This window comes from Stegodyphus dumicola, chromosome 12 (genome assembly GCF_044657685.1).
Source record: "Stegodyphus dumicola isolate Sdum_Otavi_A_Nest chromosome 12, ASM4465768v1".
In the NCBI taxonomy this organism is placed as follows: domain Eukaryota; kingdom Metazoa; phylum Arthropoda; class Arachnida; order Araneae; family Eresidae; genus Stegodyphus; species Stegodyphus dumicola.
The window spans coordinates 81,351,129-81,369,259 of record NC_140779.1 but is presented as its reverse complement, the minus strand read 5'-3'; the positions used below and the strand labels follow the sequence as shown (position 1 = coordinate 81,369,259).

Genomic DNA, 18,131 nt, shown 5'->3' with positions numbered 1-18,131 from the left:
AACAAAATCAAATTAATTAATCTTGATGAATTATGTTTAATTCTATTTCCTACTAATTACTGTTTTGCCACATTAAATATGTGACGAAATTGTAATTAGTATAGATTCCTTATATTTGAGGTTTTTGATAATGATTCATAAGTTCTTCGTTAAAACAAATGAATATTATTAATTTAATTTTATGAAATAAAAATTTATATTTCAAAATTATTCTGAATGAATTTACAATATGCAAAGCAAGAGGATTGTTCTTTAGTATACAGAGTATATATATATACAACTATTAATGCGTCGATGTATAATTGGACTGTGACCGATATTTTGCTTGATAGGGCAAGTGATGTTCTTCCACAAATACGGATACAAAAACGTGCACAGTAACTGAGAAGAAAATCAGCCAGACTGCTAAATCGTTTAAAACATTCAGCATACGATGTTGCCTTTCATCGTTTATGTCGAACCTTTCCTTGATGCAAAGCAGAAATCCTATCGAGACCTGAAATATATAAAAGAGAGTTTTCTTTTAATTATGTGGCTGTTATTAATCTTTCATTATAAGATAGTCAATAATCACTTTAAAATTAAATTTATTAAGGAAGCAGAGATAACATAAATTTAATTCATTTTTTTAAGAGCTTACGTAGAGAAAATTTGGGTTCTTTTCAGTCAGCGGGCTTCACTTAGTGCCAAACATAAGCGTTGTTTCATAAAGTTTCATGAAAAGAATAACTATTTTACGTATATAATGTGACAAATGCCAAGGCTGTGCTCAATGCCAAATTTGTGCAATCCACTGATATTTTTAAGCTAAAACAGTTTGCTGTGTACATGGAGAGAACGAATCTAGTCCTCTCTAGGTACAAACCGATTTATTTTTACTTAAAAAAACATCAAAGAATTGCGTAAATCAGCGAAGAATGACCCATCTACAATCAATCTGAAAATCTAGGAGGGAAAATTACTGGATTGATGTTCGTTCTTCGCTACATTACTGCACAGCTATTGCTGACGCTTTGTAAACATGCTACCATATTCGGCGACTGGCGTCCCGTCAATAGAACAGCACTGAAAAGTTCGTTGTATGCAGTATCAAAAAAATGGATTTATGACTATTTGTTACATATGCATATTTCACAGAGATTACTTTTACGACATGAGTGGATGTTTGCTGAGATAAAAACATCATGCTAAATGATGGAATAAATCTTATTAAAACAGCTTCACATTTCGGGCAAATAATTATAAATTTAATTAATGTCTAAATGAAACTATATGAAACCATAATACCACATGGAACCATAACTATTGCTGACTCCATTTTGCTTGAAATCGTTGAAAATAATATGAAGCTGTTATAATGCCATAAAAATTAACAATAAAACAAATCTATTATTAACCATTACTAACCATTATTTATTTTTTCATAAAAACAAGTCTATATTTCTAACCATTCTCAATATATCATTTAGTATATGAAAGAAACTGAAATTTTAATAAATGGTAAAATGCAACTTTGTGCTATTAGAATCATTAAGACTTCATAAGAATTTCGAGAAATAACACTTTTTTATCAAGTTTCTCATATAAATTTTGGATATGTATGGGTATTGACTATTGTATACGAATAGTATTTATCATTTTATTACATATACACTTCTTTTTATTTTAATCATGCAACATCTGAAAGAAATAAACTACTAAAAAGTCGTAGTTAATCACCGAATCTATAAACAAAATACTTCAAGCATACTCGAGCAAAAATAGGTTGAAGATATCAAACAGAAAATCCTAATTTTACATATAAATTTTTAAAGTTTCATGCACATAATTCGGGTGCTTCAGCTATTCAATTTATGATAGCATTCGAGTATCATCAATCAGATTTTGCATGCAGCTGTACTCTATTTAGCCAACTGCACTAATATGGGTATGTTTTGATTAGCCCATCAAAGACCAAGTAGACAACATTACGAAGCTGTAAAAATTCTTCCTGTTTTGATGTTGGCTGTTAGTGGACTAATTAGGTGGGATTTTTCTTATGTATAAAATGAATAGGAGTTTGTTTCCATGGAAAGTCTTCTGTGGGCACTTATACCCTGCGATGAGTAGTTCTCGAGACTTTATCATTGTAGATAAACACGGTGATTTCGCAATGATTTTAAAATTATTGTATAGGCAATACTACTAACTTATTCACTGAATGGTCAACTTATTCAAAGGTTGTAGGTAAAAGAATCATCTTCAGTGAATCAAATTTATATGGCCTCAAATGAGCAACAACCCTTAAAATATATAGTAATATATATATATATATATATATTAAGTCAAAATTATTGATTTTGAGTACCTTTATATTTTGATATTCATAAATATAATACAGTTTATTATACTATTTATAATACATATATTACAATACTGAGCTTATTTTGGTGTTTAATGGATAAGAATGATTTCTAACAGATAATAAAGGTTACAAAACTAAACCTCTACTGATCTTTGTGAAACACCAGCTAATGTACTGGCAGCCGATGATAATATGTTTCCATACTTCACACATATATATTCTTTTAAGAAGGAAAAAAAAATCGACAAAATTAACTGTCTTTTTAAATTAAGTTCTGTGAGGTGGAAGATTATCTTACACCAAATGCCGTCAAAGTGACCATGTCCAGCATGAGTAAGGCAGCTGCCTGGCGGTTGTGAATAGCCAGGGTGAATAGCTGTACTCACTCAATCAAATAATGCAAATATGCTGCTTACTGATGGAAAATATCTCCAAGAATCCAAATTGCTCATCGGAGAGAAATCCATGGAAAGGAGACAGTCTAATGAGTATAATTCTTTTAGATATTTTAGTTAGAGTAGGCAGTGAGCTGTTAACCTAGAGTTCTGGCCCTAGCTATGATCGGTCTTCGATTTGGGAATGAAATGTCTGTATCCCATATTTAAGCCCAACACGTAGGAATTGCAAATCCTTGTAATTTAAGCAATGGTGTTAAACAGAAGATTTTTCATCCTTCTGTTTGAAATTCTGTAGAGGCTGAATGGTAAAAAATACCTCATATTAAATTTGAAAGAAAAAAGAAAAAAGTCTTTAAATCTTTAATTTAAAAATCTCTCTATTAACTTCAAACCGATTAGTTAGTTAAAAAAAAGAAAAGAAAAATTCTTTAATTTAAAAATCCATCTATTAACTTGGGCCGGTTGAGACAGCAACGAGGGGAAACTTAATCTAATGAACAGCTTAGCGATTTGTTTTGTTAAAGAATAATTATTCATGGAAAGGTATTGAGGCTTTTGAATAAAAATATTCTATTTAAAGGATTTCATTTGTGAGCGGTATTTACACCGCGATATTGTAACAAGATTTTAATGGAAGCGGAAATCGTTGCTACCTGTTTTCGCGCTCATGGTCAGATACAGCACCCTGAATTTGTTTTCTTCCTAGAAAAGAAGTTAAGGAAAAAATCACCATTTTAATTCCTCTAGAAACGTCTAACCGAACTACTTATGAAGCTGAACGCTTTTTTGATAAAAGACTAATTCCTATTTTGAATAACGAATATTTCCTATTTTGAAAGTTCGATGATTTAAAGATCGAACCAGGTCGAATTAATAACGTTCATCGTTCGACCACCGCTGGTGGGCTTCTTAGAGCAGAGATAAAGTTTAGGTTAGATTATTTGAATATGGTAAAACATACTAGGAATATCTGCCTAACTGGAGAGATGCCTTCATTGAGGACTTTCTGAGAAAAACTGGCTCGTGTTCACGTTATACGCGGGAAAATAAAATCATGTAGCCAGCCAGTTCTTCTAGCTTCAAATCCGTTTCGAACTTTCAGTATTCAGCCATCTTAATCACTCGGATACTGGTTGAGAAGGAGAGAAATAAAAAAAGGCACATTATTACCTTAGACGGTTTGGAAGAGAGAATCTCGGGACCCAGAATTGATTGTAATTATGGGTCCTGGTAGTGGTTATTGTTCGAATCCCTACATATGATAAAAGAAAATAAACTTGATGAATAATTACTTATTAAATGAATAATATAGGAAAAATAATGCATATCTACTTAAAATTCAAGTACAATTGCAACAAATTGTAAGAAAAACAAAAATTGACGGCCAAAATGCCATTCCCAGACTAATATCCCTTCTGGGCTGAAAAGAGTATAGATGTCGAGATCATTTTCGATCATTTCGAGATCACAGATGTCGATCAGGCATTTTTTGATTACAAAGGACTTATTCACGGTGACTTTGTCCCTGAAAATCAATCAATTAATCAGTATTTTTTTGATTGAGAAACAGGATAAGGTGAGTTAGGAAGAGCATTTTGATTCTGAAAAACCGCTTCTGTTACACGATAATGCTAGGTCCTATACAGCATTATCTGTACAGCAGTATGCACTCAATTGCAGTGATAAATCACTTTCTAAATTTTCATGATTTATCGCTAGGGAATTTTTTTCATTTTTTCGAAGCTTGATGTGGTCATTTGAAAATTTCAGAGTAGAAATTTGAAATACAGAAATTTGAAAACATCTCGGATATTAAAAGAAATATTACGCATATTTTGCGAATGGTTAGTTCTAACGCCTATAAAAAAGTATTTCGATGATCTAAAGAAAGTTTGGTTCTTTTATACTTTAATGCCAGATTTCATACAGCATTGTTTGTGCTACAATACCTTGCTAAGCACTGAATTACAGTGATAAATCACCATATATATTCTTCCGACTTCTCGCCAGCTGATTTCCCCCCTTTTTCTATAGCTTAAGATGGCCATGAAAGTACAGAGATTTGAAAACGTCTCGGATATTAAATCAAATGCTACGTCTATTTTGCGAGCGGTTAGTTCACATACCTATAAACAGTGTTTTAATGTTGGAAACGTTGGAAAAACTAAGAAACGTAAGAACTAAAGAAACGTTGGAAAAAATGTATTTTCCTGTCGATCATTTTGAAAGAGATGAATTTATTTGAAGGTTAGTAATCTTTTTCTTGTTTATAAGAAATTGTGGGTTATTTTGTGGGCGTACTTTGTAGAAGCAAATTTTAGCATTATAGATAATAGTGCAAAATTTTTTTGCAAACATAATTTTTCTATTTGTTAGTTATTTTAACTTTCCTTCTTAGTTTTTTATTTGTTAATTATTCTAACTTGTGAATTTTATGTACACAAAATCTGATATGGGCACCGCACGACTTCCTTGTACGCCTATTAAAATATGTACTTTTTTTGCTGCACTTCATTTAAACTTATTTCTTCTAACTGTTATAACTTAATTAACTGATCTCTCAAGCCAAGTTGAAAATGAAATTAAAAAGTGCAAATTTTAAAATTAAATATCCGAGTAAATTTGTATCGTACGAGAGTGAAATTTCTTATATATATATAAATTTTCTTACTTTAACTAAAAACATTAAAAAAAAATTTCAAACTTATAATCAATTAATTTTACTTGAAAAAACTTTTTTTCGTAGTTTTTTTACAATCCTTAATAGTTTGCAATTTTTTTTCACATAACGTAAAAGTTAACATTTTTCAATTTTTACAATACAGTTAGCAACAATTTTGAAAACAGAACACACATTTTACATTACTTAAGAGTTTAAAATTAGGTTTTTTTAAAATAGATCTCACAGGTAGCAGCTTAACACTCAACTTTACCTTACATTAGCACCCTCTATTTATAAAGTTAGCAGAACCACACTACTTAACATCACTTTGTTTGACTAATGCTGCTCCACTCTCCAATACAAATATAATTTGGTAATTAAAACTTACTATTATTTACTTGCTTTTTTAGTATTATTTATGTATTTTTTATAGATTGTATATAGTTTATTTTTGATTTAAATGCATAATTCGTGTCGGGGAAGTTTTCTGTAGGCGAGAGTTTCTAAATTACTTTGGTTTTCTAAAACATTTGGTTTTTCTACTCTTATTTGACTTTAATTAATTTTAATTCTAGTCATTTACTTGCTAATTTCTCAAAGTTCCACTTGTTTAAATTTATTTTTGGTAATCTACGGCATTTGATTTTGCTTTTAATTTTGAATTTACTTTTACACTTGCCTACATAAATAACGAAACACCAATTGAGTAGTTGAAGAGTTAGGTTTGGAGGCAACTTTCCCTTGATAAGTCTGTCTCCTGCCTACTTAACAATTATTCAGTAAAGCTGCGAATGCAGGGATGTCCAAAATCATCGCTGTAATATCGAACTGGAAATGAGTGTTAATATGGGGTATTGTCCTCTCTCACAGCCAGACACGGCGCGCAACGTGTCGCATACTGGACAGGAGTCCTTGTGGCAGTCAATCCCACTTCTACAGCAAAGTAGTTTTGATCTACGGAATGGTTCTCAGACGGAAATGGCGAGATGAAATTGCTCTCCCAGAAGTGCCTCAGATATGCTCTGTAGGGTTAAAGTCAGGAGATCTGACTGGCCAATCCATGAGGCGAATATCCTGACTTCCCGGTAATCGTTGACCAGATGAGCCCTATGTGTGCGAGTGTTATTGTCCATTAACAAGAAAACAAGACCAATTGCGCCCCTGAAAAGTCGAGCACAGGCCTGTAAAGTCTTTTGGCGGTGTCACGGCTAAGAGCAATCAATGCTGTTGATTGAAGTGCAAGGAAAATGATAAATTATTCACAGAACGCAAAGAAAAGTGCTTAAAATAAAAAAAAAGACATAGTTTCTGCTTAAGATTAAAACAAAGCCTTTTCGAGCTTTTAAATATGAATGCAATTAATACCCATTGCTCTTTTTAGTGTCTTACCAATTTAAACTAAAATGTATTTCTGAATTATTGTTCCTGTTTAAAATAAAAATGATATTTTAACGCAGTAATGAATTTTGCTCCAATCAGATCTACACAACAAATTTTCTCGGCCATGATTAAAAAGCAGATTGGTTTCATCTTCTCTAGTTAGCTCCCTGCTAAACTGTACCAACTTACCATGACTGCGAACTTTTAAAATATCACATACACACGCACTTGACATTATCTGGAATATCTGAAAAACTAACGGACATATTTTAATGAAATTTCGTATGAACAGACATAACAGAAATAGAGGTGTACCATTCAAAAGTAATTTTAGGTAAACATGATTATCAGTCAAACTCATAGTGAAGGAATGCCCAAAATCCACTTTTGAAATCCACTTTTGGATATTGAACTGAAAATGAGTCTAATATGGGTATGGTCTCCTAATCAAGCCAGATAGATAGCGCAGCGTGGTGACGGCATATTGGACAGAAGGCAGTCCCTGTGACAGTCAATCCTGCAGCAAGGCAGTTTTCAACCCAGGGGAAAGATGGCAAGATGAAATTGCCCTTCCGAGAAGATGAGTCTCTAAGATCTCCTGTCTGTACTTCATAACAATCAGGGAGCTTTTGTCAAACACATACAGGACTGTACGGTGGTCCAACATAATGCCTGCTCAAACTAATGCACCTCCACCGCTGCAATGATCCTTTTCCCTGATGAGGAAGAAATGGTATCGTATTTCACACTTTCGCCAGATAACAGGTACGCCGAGAATCAGTTTCCAGGCTGAATCTGGAGTCATATAATAAAACGTACGATGCTCCATTGAAGTCTGGTCCAAGGGACCCACATTGTCTGCACAATGCTATACTCGCTGTCTTCTGTACTGCAGTGAGCGGGATGCAAACTGCGGTCTTTTGGCATTGTTCTATTTCATTGTCATGAAGCCTTCGGTCAACTCTAGACAGTGAAAATCGAGGTGCAGTGGCAGCATACAGCTCACATGATAACTGTAAAAATGTAGCAGTCCTGTGTCACCGCACAGAAAGCGCAAAATAACGTTCCTCATCCGTCGCTGTGAGTACTGGTTGACCTTATCCAGGTTTTCTCTATATGGATCCAGCGTGTTGAAAATTGTTTTCGCAAACTGCAGACTACACTGGGAGTTATACTGAGCTCTCTAGCCACCTGCGCTTGTGACTGGTCTGCCTTCAATCAACCGACAGTTCTTCATCTAATTCCATAATCTATTAGTTCATGGTTACTTCATTTTACCTGATACCGTAGAAAATATACCCAACTCTTGCGAGAAACACGCGAATTTCGAAGGTGTACGAGCACATAAATCGCAGAAAAACCTTCGTCCTCTTATATCCCATCCGCAATAACAGCTCAGGAGACACGTTTATTATTCGACTCTGAATATTTGCATAATTATCTGGCGGCATAATTAGTATCTTTTTTAAATATATATATATATACTTTTGGTACTGCCGATTGCAATAAGTAAGGAAGGTCAGCAGCTAGATATTATAGCAGTCCAATATACAAAATTTCAACGTTCTACGATTAGTCGTTTTGAAGTTGAGATATATATGTATATACAGGCATAACGAAAAAAATCCATTTTGAATCCGTTTTACAATATCCACTTTAGAATAGAGTCCTTTATTCTGTCCGTACGTACTGGCATCTTGCAAAAAATAGTCGAAATTGAATCGGGAACGGTTAAACCTATTATTTCGATTGAAATCTGAAACCCGAAATTTTTCTCGATTGCAATACTTTCATTAGTGCGTAAAATAAAACTAAATAATTGGCTCCCTGGTCAAGCTTTTTGCGATTTTATTTAAAAAACAAATGGGGTGCTATGCGGGCGCTTTATGAGAATCAGGCCCAAAAAATTGTACCAGCTTTCTCCCTCTTTCTTATTTTAGAAGAAACTGAAACTATGGCTAATAATTCACGTTTTATAAAAGTCATATTTAATGTAGTTTTGAATGAGTTAAAATTATGTGTTTAACGATGTATTTTCATTTTTTATTTGATGATGCTTCACGTTGTTTAGTTAAAAGTGCAAGTTTCTTTTATTCTTGGGGAGGAAAACTAAAAAGAATTCGAATTTGTCCCTTTACTTCAGTATCAACACTTTGAAACAATTTATTTTGGAACAGTAGTATGCAAAAATATTCGAGAAATTCAATTCAGCTTCAAGCTGTTATTTGTAAGGGATTTTATTCTACAACTTTTAATACTTGACCTTTCATAAGGAATTCAAAGTGAGACTTTAAACTGTTGAAGATATTTTTTTTAATGGCCCAGCGCTTTATTTAATTAACCTTGGGCCATCACAAGGGCCGGAAGTAGTGACTATTTCATTATGGAAGCACCTAAATAGGTGGCCACCGATCCCTCCTATTCGAACCCGGCTCATCCCTACGGCATTACGGGTTACCAACCACTATAACGGCTGGGCGCCTGACGATGAAAAGTTATTTAACTATAATTTTCAGCTGTTCAAGATACATGATACTTTTTACAAAAATTGATTGGAAGATAATTAACCTTTATTAATTTTAAACACCTTTAATTATTTTAAGAACATATTAAGACAAAGAAATTTTAAACTAATAAATTTTTGAGGAATTTCTAAAACTGCGCTACTGATTAAATAATAGATTTTACAACTAGTTCGATTTAAATTGCATGATGCTATTTTAAGGGATCTTCGCAAATTTTAAGGTGTTTATTTTGTATTTCCGACTGTAAATTAAAGAACTTTTTGTCTGGCTTTAATAGTAAGTTTTTCGATTACATTGTAAAGAATTTTTTTATCTATTTTATTCGGACATCATCATGAACTTGACCGCGCAACGGCTGAAACGAGCAAGGCATGTACGATTTCATTTCTTGCACGCAATACCACTGGGTGGAGATCATTTTGGTAATGAACTCTAATTTATTAATGCATTCTATGCACGATTACATTGCGTGACTGCTCTTAGAAACTATTTGTTCAATTTAACACAGCAAAGTGTTTTAATGAATCCAGAAAATATCATGGACATGACGTTTCTTTAATTAGTATCAGTTTCATATGTGTGTTTGTGATGTTTAGATAAAGCGTCATAGGAACTCGAGAATTAAAACCACTGCAGAAACTGGCCTTTTTCTTGAAATTACAGTATCTATCTAAATAATTTTAGATGAAAGAGAGATCAGCTAAATGTTAATGATAAAGCTTATTATCAGATATTCAAGTTTCGACTGCGGTTTGAAATATGAGCATTATGATTTTTGAAAAGCTGCAATAATATCCAACAACAAATCTTAGTCAGTCTTTTGACATCATATTCATGTATACCGGTAACATGTAATATAAAGAAAACAGTGTACTTTTCCGTTGACGGGGAGCCGCTCAGCGCCAAAATAAACGTTGGTGCGAAATCCAACTAAATGGCAGAAACCCTAACTATGCGTAAAATTTATTATGTAAATAAATTACATCATATACATATATATATGATGTAAGCAATGCTAAGGTTGTGCTCAATGCCGTTGCACAATTATCTGATTTTTTTAAAGCGAAAATAGATCGCTGTGTACTGGGGCGTACCGTTGTTCACAGAACTTGCTTTCAATAATTTCAAACGAACAGTTCTCCCCATATGCAGAGGGATCAGTTTTCACTTAAAAAATTGGAGAACTGCACAAATTCGGCGTAACGCACAATTTCAGCAATGAGCACATTAAACATGACATATATTATATTATATGATACATTACTTCGTTATTACTAGTTAATTTTTTCATGAAGTTTCACGTATGGCTTTTGTTATTGCTATCTAGTTAGTTTTCGCGCCAATATTTATTTTGGCCTTAAGTGGCGCTTCGTTTACAGAAAAGTATCTTCATCTGTTAGGTATATAATAAATATTCCCGCGCGGCATATACTTTATAGCAACCGGCATATTTTAAATAAAACTTAATATTTCATTTATTTAATAAATTTATTAAACGATGTTTTCTTATAATGGTAAGAGTAAGGAAATGTGAAAAAATTCTGTAAAAGTTACTTACATCTTCATACACAGAACTCTGATATTCTCCAGCTGATGTTATATTTGATCAAAGAAGCAGACAAATATAGCTTTATTTTTGATAAATTATTTTTAATAGAATGGTTAGAATATAGGCCAGAGGTGTCAGAATATATTGTTATTTCAATGAAAGATTAAACATAAAATTTTAACTAAAGTATTGTAAATATTACTAAAAATAGGCAATATAAAAATATTTAAAAAACTGGAAACGTTTTCCAATATTTGCCGATCAAAATTCTGTAGTCAATAATGAGCAGAATCTAAATATTTCTGTAAGTTTTTGTTAAGATTTCAATTAAGGTCGTAATGCCTTTGTCTTCTAGCACTGTGAAAAATCAAATTATAAAAAGACGTAATTTGATTATAATGGGATGTGACTACTAAATTACGACTTGATTTGAGAGTGTAAATAAATGTAAACAAAACGTTGAGCAAAATGTTTAAATCCCATCAGTTTCATATGAAATGGTAATTCATTTCTATTTAAAGCTATTCTATCTCCTTCATTTCATCATAAATTGCATTTTATATGAGATTAGCAACTCAACAGATTTAATTTTCATATTAGGGAATAGCTGATAAATTATTTGGAAAAACACTAGAAACAGAGAAGAGTTAGACGTATTATGCTAACCTTCCTCATGACCTGCCAATCTACTCTTCTTACCAATTGGATAGTTAATTCCATATCCATAAAATTTCCAATACAAATCTAACAAAATTCAGGTTTTGATTTGGTTTAAAGTGCTTAACAAGTCTGAATGCCAATGCCAATGATTTCAAATTACGGAAGGCTAATTGGAAAATTCGCCTAATATGGTATTTTAGAAAAAAGAGCAAATTAGAAATTCTTTACCGTTAAAATAGTAATTAACGTTTTACACTCCGCGGGGCCCGTTACAGGCACATTGATGTCATATTTCGAAATTTCATTTGACTTCACAACGAGGGCATGCGTAATTTGCATCACAACCCAAACTCTGCCACAGCGCAACGCATTTTTATGCCTGATGTGATACTACAGTCAATCTTTAGGGCTGTTTGCTTTTGTTTTGGCAAACACAGTGTTTCGGTTTCCAAAACTTTCGTTGAAGAAGTGAAGTGGGGCTTGCTGGGGTATGCTATCAAAAAGATCCTTTAGAATGAAGTATCAACAGCTATCAAAATTCAGTTTTTGTTTGGAGCTGATTTGAAATGCAAAATTTCAGTGCATTTTGAAAGTCAAACAAATCGACTCTTTTTTTTTTCAGTTGATTTATTTGTTATGGGAAAGCACTAGGGTTATCTTCCTAAGGAGAGGAATGCCTTCATGAAAACAGGTTCATGCCCATATTCCATCCGAGAAAAAAACCGAAATCGTCCATGCCCAACTTGTTTTTTGGGAATGGAACAACTTACACTTTTGATATTGATCATGCTTTTACAAGCAAGGCTCAAAGTTTTTGTGTCGATTCCAGTCTTTTGTTCTAATTCCAGTCTAAACAATCGCGGCATACGCACTACTGGTTGCGCGCAAAATATCAATCCAATATTCCAACTCTGTTCATTGTACCGTGCATCATATCGTGATCAATGGTTGCAAAGGCACTTCTAATTCCAGTCTTTAGGTCTGGCGAGTTGGATGGAGCTCCATTCTGCTGAAAAAGATCCCTGGATGACAGTCTTCTAATGTGGGCAAATGCAATTAATCAATGTACTGAAGTAAGATTTGGCTCTTGCGTTTGTTCGGCCTACCAGCGGCCGAGTGGTAAAATCGCTGAACGCTGGTAACTTCGACCTGGGTTCACTTTCAGGCGAATGAGCTAGCTGCATGAGAGTTTTCATGGTTTTCCCAATGTGTAACGTGTATACGAGCCAGTTTCCCTTAGAAAGTCCTTCACGAAGGCATCCCTCCTCTTAGGCAAATAGGCCTATCGTGCTTTGCCATATAATCTATCAAACCTATTGCTTGTCCATAGAAGAAAAATGGTCACAAGCAGTCATGCAGCATCCCACACCGAACGTTCACTTTCAGGCTCTCACGTCTCAACTCTCTTGTAATATGAAAATTTTCGAATTCCCAAATCTTCACATTACGTGTGTATATATATATATATTTGATATGTGCTTCTCTATTAGGCACTACACGGAAAGGGACGGATGCTTCGTGGAGGGCTTTTAAGAGAAATTGGCTCTTATCAACGTTACACATGGAGAAAACACAAAAGCGTCCGCAGCCTGTCCATTCGTCGGGACTCAAGCCTCGAACCGAACTATCAGCGTGTGTTCATATGCATATTAAACCAAAACGAATTTTTAGGGAGAAAACATTCATACATGTGTAATAACACTATAAAAAATGCTACAAAATTATCTGTTATGGGGTGTCCACAATAATCGGATATAGTTGTTCAGGGACATTTTGTACACCCTATATAATGACTTTTTTAACTAGTGTTATGATATTTATGAACTCTGTTCTTCTGTTGCTCATAACGTTTCCGTAATTAAATTTTTAAATGTATCAAGAACTTTTGGACTGCTCTGTATACAACAAATTAAGGCTGAGTAAGGTTCCCTGACGAAGAAAATCTTACACAAATCAAGAAGCAATATTTTAGCTCAGTTAATGCTATCCATTGTCTTATTACAGCCACATCAATTTGTCCGTACTTATATATTACAATATACACAAAAGGATTTCTGTAAGAACGACATATTACAAAACTTTAAATTTATTCCTGTTTGATGAGTGATGTGAAGAAAACATTACAGAAAGTTTGCTTAATGAGTTTAATCGATTATGGCTAAATACTCGACGGCTGTCTGCCTATGGGAAGGGATGCTTTCGTGGAGGACTTTCTAAGGGAAACTGCCTAGTATTCACGTTTTGTGATTATTGCAAAGCAGTCAAGATAAGAAATTTCCATGGAGAACTTCCTAAGGAAACCTGGAGTTTATTCCTGCCATATAGGAGATGAAACAAAGAAAACGCGTCTATAATAATCAGCTTATCATCTGGATTTCAACTCGGATCGAAATAACAGTTTTAGCAATTTCATCCGCTTCACCACTAAAAAACCTTGGAGTATTTTAAAATCATTTAAAATTAGTATACTGAGAAAATAGTTATCGTCAAAGGAAACACTGACAAAATTTATTTTAATAACAGGATGGAATTTCAAATCAGGATTTTTCAAATGTAGTAAAAAAGCACTCTGTGCAAGTAAAGTGTTTCATCTAACTTCTATACGTAACTTAAAGCCTTAAAACTCTTAAGAATAATTACGACAAGAATTAAACTTTAAGGTAAACGATAAAATTAGAAACTTCTTTCTTTTTTTTCTTTTCTTCTTCTTTATTATTATTATTAAGAGAACATATTAAAAGCTACGGGGAAAAAATTGAGAAACTTACCTCAAGAAAAATGGAAAGTCCAACTAGGGCGAGTTTAACTGTATATAGGTTATCATGTGAGCCACCTCTTATTATTTTAACCATGTGCGCAACATTCACAACTATCAAAGCAACGTCCATGGAAAGTTGCGAGTAAGATTTTCGACTGCAGTAGGTACAAAATTTCAGCTTTTTTAGATATTGTAAAGCAGCGCAAACACCATTTCCCGCTCTGCATTGCACTTGAGGCATTATTTAATTGGAGGTTAAAAAAATTCTATGAAATTTTTACTTCTCAAAATAATAGTACGAACTTTATGCCTAGAGATCCACAACGAACAGACAACTTTAGTTTATATTCATCTTCTCGCAACTGGTTGTTTTCTCTCCGCATTGTGCTTGGACTGATAAACCTGTTCAAAGTCGTAGAATATCTGTTACGGTTGACAGCTGGTAGTGATAAATCTCGCCAAGTTCGCCAAACGGAAAACATATTTTTTAAACCACCGTAAAGTCACTTTTTATTACGAGCGTGCTTCGGTTTCTTTTTATAGTATATTGCAGTTTCCATTGTTGATCTCGTTATAATAAAGTCGCACAATGTACGGCAATTTAGACGTAATGAAAAAGACCAATGTGAATTGTCTTTCCGGGTTTTTTTTAGTTCACTCATATTATACGAAGGTTATAACTGATCGATGAGATCGATAACCATGGTAACGAAATGGCTCATTATGAAAACTTTGGCAAAACACCTGCACACCGGGTTAAATGTTGTCCATTCAAGAGAAATGCGAAAAAAATACATTTTCATTTTTAGAAACAGAAATTGCTTTAAAATTTTGACTATATAATTAAAAAATTCGGAATCTAGATCTGGGAAATTTGCTGCTTTCAGTTTATTTTACACTAAAAGGAAAAGAAAGCACATGTTTGTCGATCATGTTAGTTATGAAAATAATGCTAATAATTTTCTAATTTGGAACTTTTAAAAGTGATTCCGGATAGCATTTCTGATATTACTGCCATTGAGTCTAGTCGGCTAGCGATTAAACGCGTAGAACACGAGAACCTTCTCCCAATTTCTGAAGTTTGTTGCTGAATGTGTGTATTATATGACGTTTTCGATATTTCCGATATGTGGTTAAAATGGCGCCTAACAGCGTCCGAGCAGGTAAATTCGCCGAATACTGGTATTTCAACCTGGGTTAGATTCCAGGGACAGGCTAGCTGCATGGGCGCTTTCTCGGGTTTTCTCCCCATGTAGCGTAGATAGGAGCCAGTTTACTTTAGAAATTCCTCCACGAAGGAATACCTTCTCTTAGGCTGTGCTGTGTCATAATCAAAATAAACCAAACCAAACTGTAATGAAAATACAGAAGAGTTAATCCTCCACGAGGGTATGCTTTTCTCAAGCCTATAGCCCCAATTAAATTGTTGCCAGATGCATTATAGCCCTAATGCATCTGGCAACAATTTAATAATTATATAAGGTATTTTCTCCCTCCTTTCCGCATACCTTCGGGGTGTAATTGGAAGCATACGCGACGTGAGAGGTCCAGCGTTCGAATCTCGGGGAGGACACTACACATTTTTCACGGCTCCTGCTTTAAAAAAGCCTAACGATTCTACAGCGGCGTCCGAACTAAAATGGGGTGGACAATAATTTGTCACCACCAGGATTTGGCGATAGAGTCCTCTAATCCTCGGCCGCCCTTTAAAAGAGGGATTATATAAGATATTTTCTGTTTCCTTTCCGCATGCCTTTGTGGTTAATTGGAAGCCTACTCGACGCGCATTCAAGAGGTCCAGCGTTTCAGATCCGGCGAGGGCACTGCCCATTTTTCACGTCTCCAACATCGATATAACCTAATGATCCCTAAGCAACAACATCGATGTAACCTAATGACTCTATAAATTTAACTCTTAATTTTGCTGCAATAATGGAACTACCTGTTTAAGAAATGAAATAAGTTCCAAAAATATGAAAAGCGAACACCAAAATATGCATTTTCAATTAAAAGTTGACTAATATTATCTTTTTCAAGAAACGTATTGACTTTTTTCTTTCTACAAACTTCTTAATAATTAGAAATTGTACTTATAAAACGGTTAAACAAATCATGCTAAAATATTTAAGAGCTGAACTTTAAGATTTGATTTAAAAAGAGAGCAATAGTTTAGTTATATATCATTCTTAAAAAAGAGCAATAAAAATGTAATGTTAAACCTTCAGTTCAATATTAAAGTGTTCAATTTCTATAAATCCGCTACATAGCTTCTGAAAGGCTCACCAGCGGCCGAGCGGTTAATGCCACTGAACTCTGGTAGTTCGATCCGGGGTTCGAGTCGAGACGAATGGGCTTCAGGATTTTCATCATGTGTTGCGTAGATACAAGCCAGTTTCCCTTAGAAATATCTTTCATGGGGCATCCCTCCCTTTCCGTGTAGTACCAAGTGGCGGAGCATGTAATAAATAAAAAAAAAGTTTTTGAAAAGAAAATAGTTTAGTTTAGGAAGACCGAAATATCTGAGCCCAGAAATCGAGGGAGACAAAATTTAAAGTTCAGCGTTTTGAAAATCTTTGCAAAGACAAACACAAGAAATTTTTATGATATAATTGATATAAAATATGAACAGAATTTTAATGGTTAACGGCAAACTAATTCCAAAGATAAGGTTCCGCTTCTCGTAAGACATTTTGAAGGACAATGTATAAGTGGAGGAAATAAAGTAATGTAAGGGGGGAGAGAAACTATGAGTCAAACTAATCCTTAGAACAGTGTTATGTCCTTCAAAACACGTTTTCATATGTCCTTTAAAAGAAAAAAATAAGTCAAATGGAAAAAACTACATTTATAAAACAAGAGCTTTCTTTTCAACACAATAATTTTAAGATAAAAATAACAAATAAATTTGTAACACAGCATAAAGCTTTTAAACATATTAATTATTTAAGAAAAATATAACATTTTAAAAAAAATATATAAATCTTTTTAATACAAAAGTTTTAGGAAAATATAGTACATAGGCATAATACTTTTAGAAGAAACATAGTATTTTAGGAAAAATATAACATGTAAATTTTTTAACACCATATTTTTTGGAAATATATTATATGTAATTAAAAAGGTAAATATTAAATAATGATAAAGGTTTTAATACGAAATAATAAATTTGCTGTTAATTTAGATATGACACTTATAAGACTATATTTTTATACTATATAGCCAAATGAATACCATGATAATCGAAAGCTATTTTAATCTTTATTTTCTTATACATTTTTCTTAAAGCAGGAAAAAAAAGGGATCCGTTTAAAGGAGGGGATATATGTATTTGGATAATGGAATAATCCAAATTCTTTCATCAACAACTTAAAATTCTCATCTATATCCTAGTTAATTTTGCCGCGAACGTGGTTCTTTTGGTAAGCAACGCGCATACAACCGTAGCTGTAGTTTCTGTTTTCCTATTTCGTGAAAGGCGAAAGAAGTTTTAATTTTAAATTACTGATGACTGTATGTGTATTTATTTGCAAGCACATCTTTTTACAAGTTCCATATTGATAAGCATGACGTATTTAGAGATGCTGAAATGAATTACAGATTATAAAGTTCATTTCATTTCTGACTATTCGTTTTATTTCAGCTGATATCTGCTTATTGCTGTTACCATTTCATCTAAAAGGATATTAAAATCCCGTTACTTTTTAATATACACTGGTGTGCAAAAATTAAGGACGAGACGATTTTTTCAATATAACTTTGTACAAAGGCTTTCCAAATCAACACATTTAATACCGTAAGATCCCCAATACGTAAGGACATGAGTAATGTAAGCTACACTTACTAAAAGAGAAATCA

General features: G+C 33.5%; 1 protein-coding gene across 1 annotated transcript; it reads right to left on the bottom strand.

Moving 5' to 3' along the window:
• Positions 1-172: 172 nt before the first annotated feature.
• On the bottom strand, positions 173-14,773 carry LOC146993702 (ninjurin-2-like). Its single transcript, XM_085806647.1, has 2 exons — positions 14,287-14,773; positions 173-496 (listed from the first exon to the last, which is right to left on the bottom strand). Exons 1-2 carry the CDS (start codon positions 14,515-14,517, stop codon positions 284-286), a joined length of 444 nt encoding a protein of 147 aa, XP_085662773.1. The 5' UTR covers positions 14,518-14,773; the 3' UTR covers positions 173-283.
• Positions 14,774-18,131: the final 3,358 nt, after the last annotated feature.

Coding starts and splice junctions, on each gene's coding strand:
- LOC146993702 (XM_085806647.1), bottom strand. CDS start 14,517: ATGCCTCAAGTGCAATGCAGAGCGGGAAATGGTGTTTGCGCTGCTTTA. Junction 497..14,286: donor GACTTTCCATTTTTCTTGAG/GTAAGTTTCTCA, acceptor TATATATTTCAG/GTCTCGATAGGATTTCTGCT.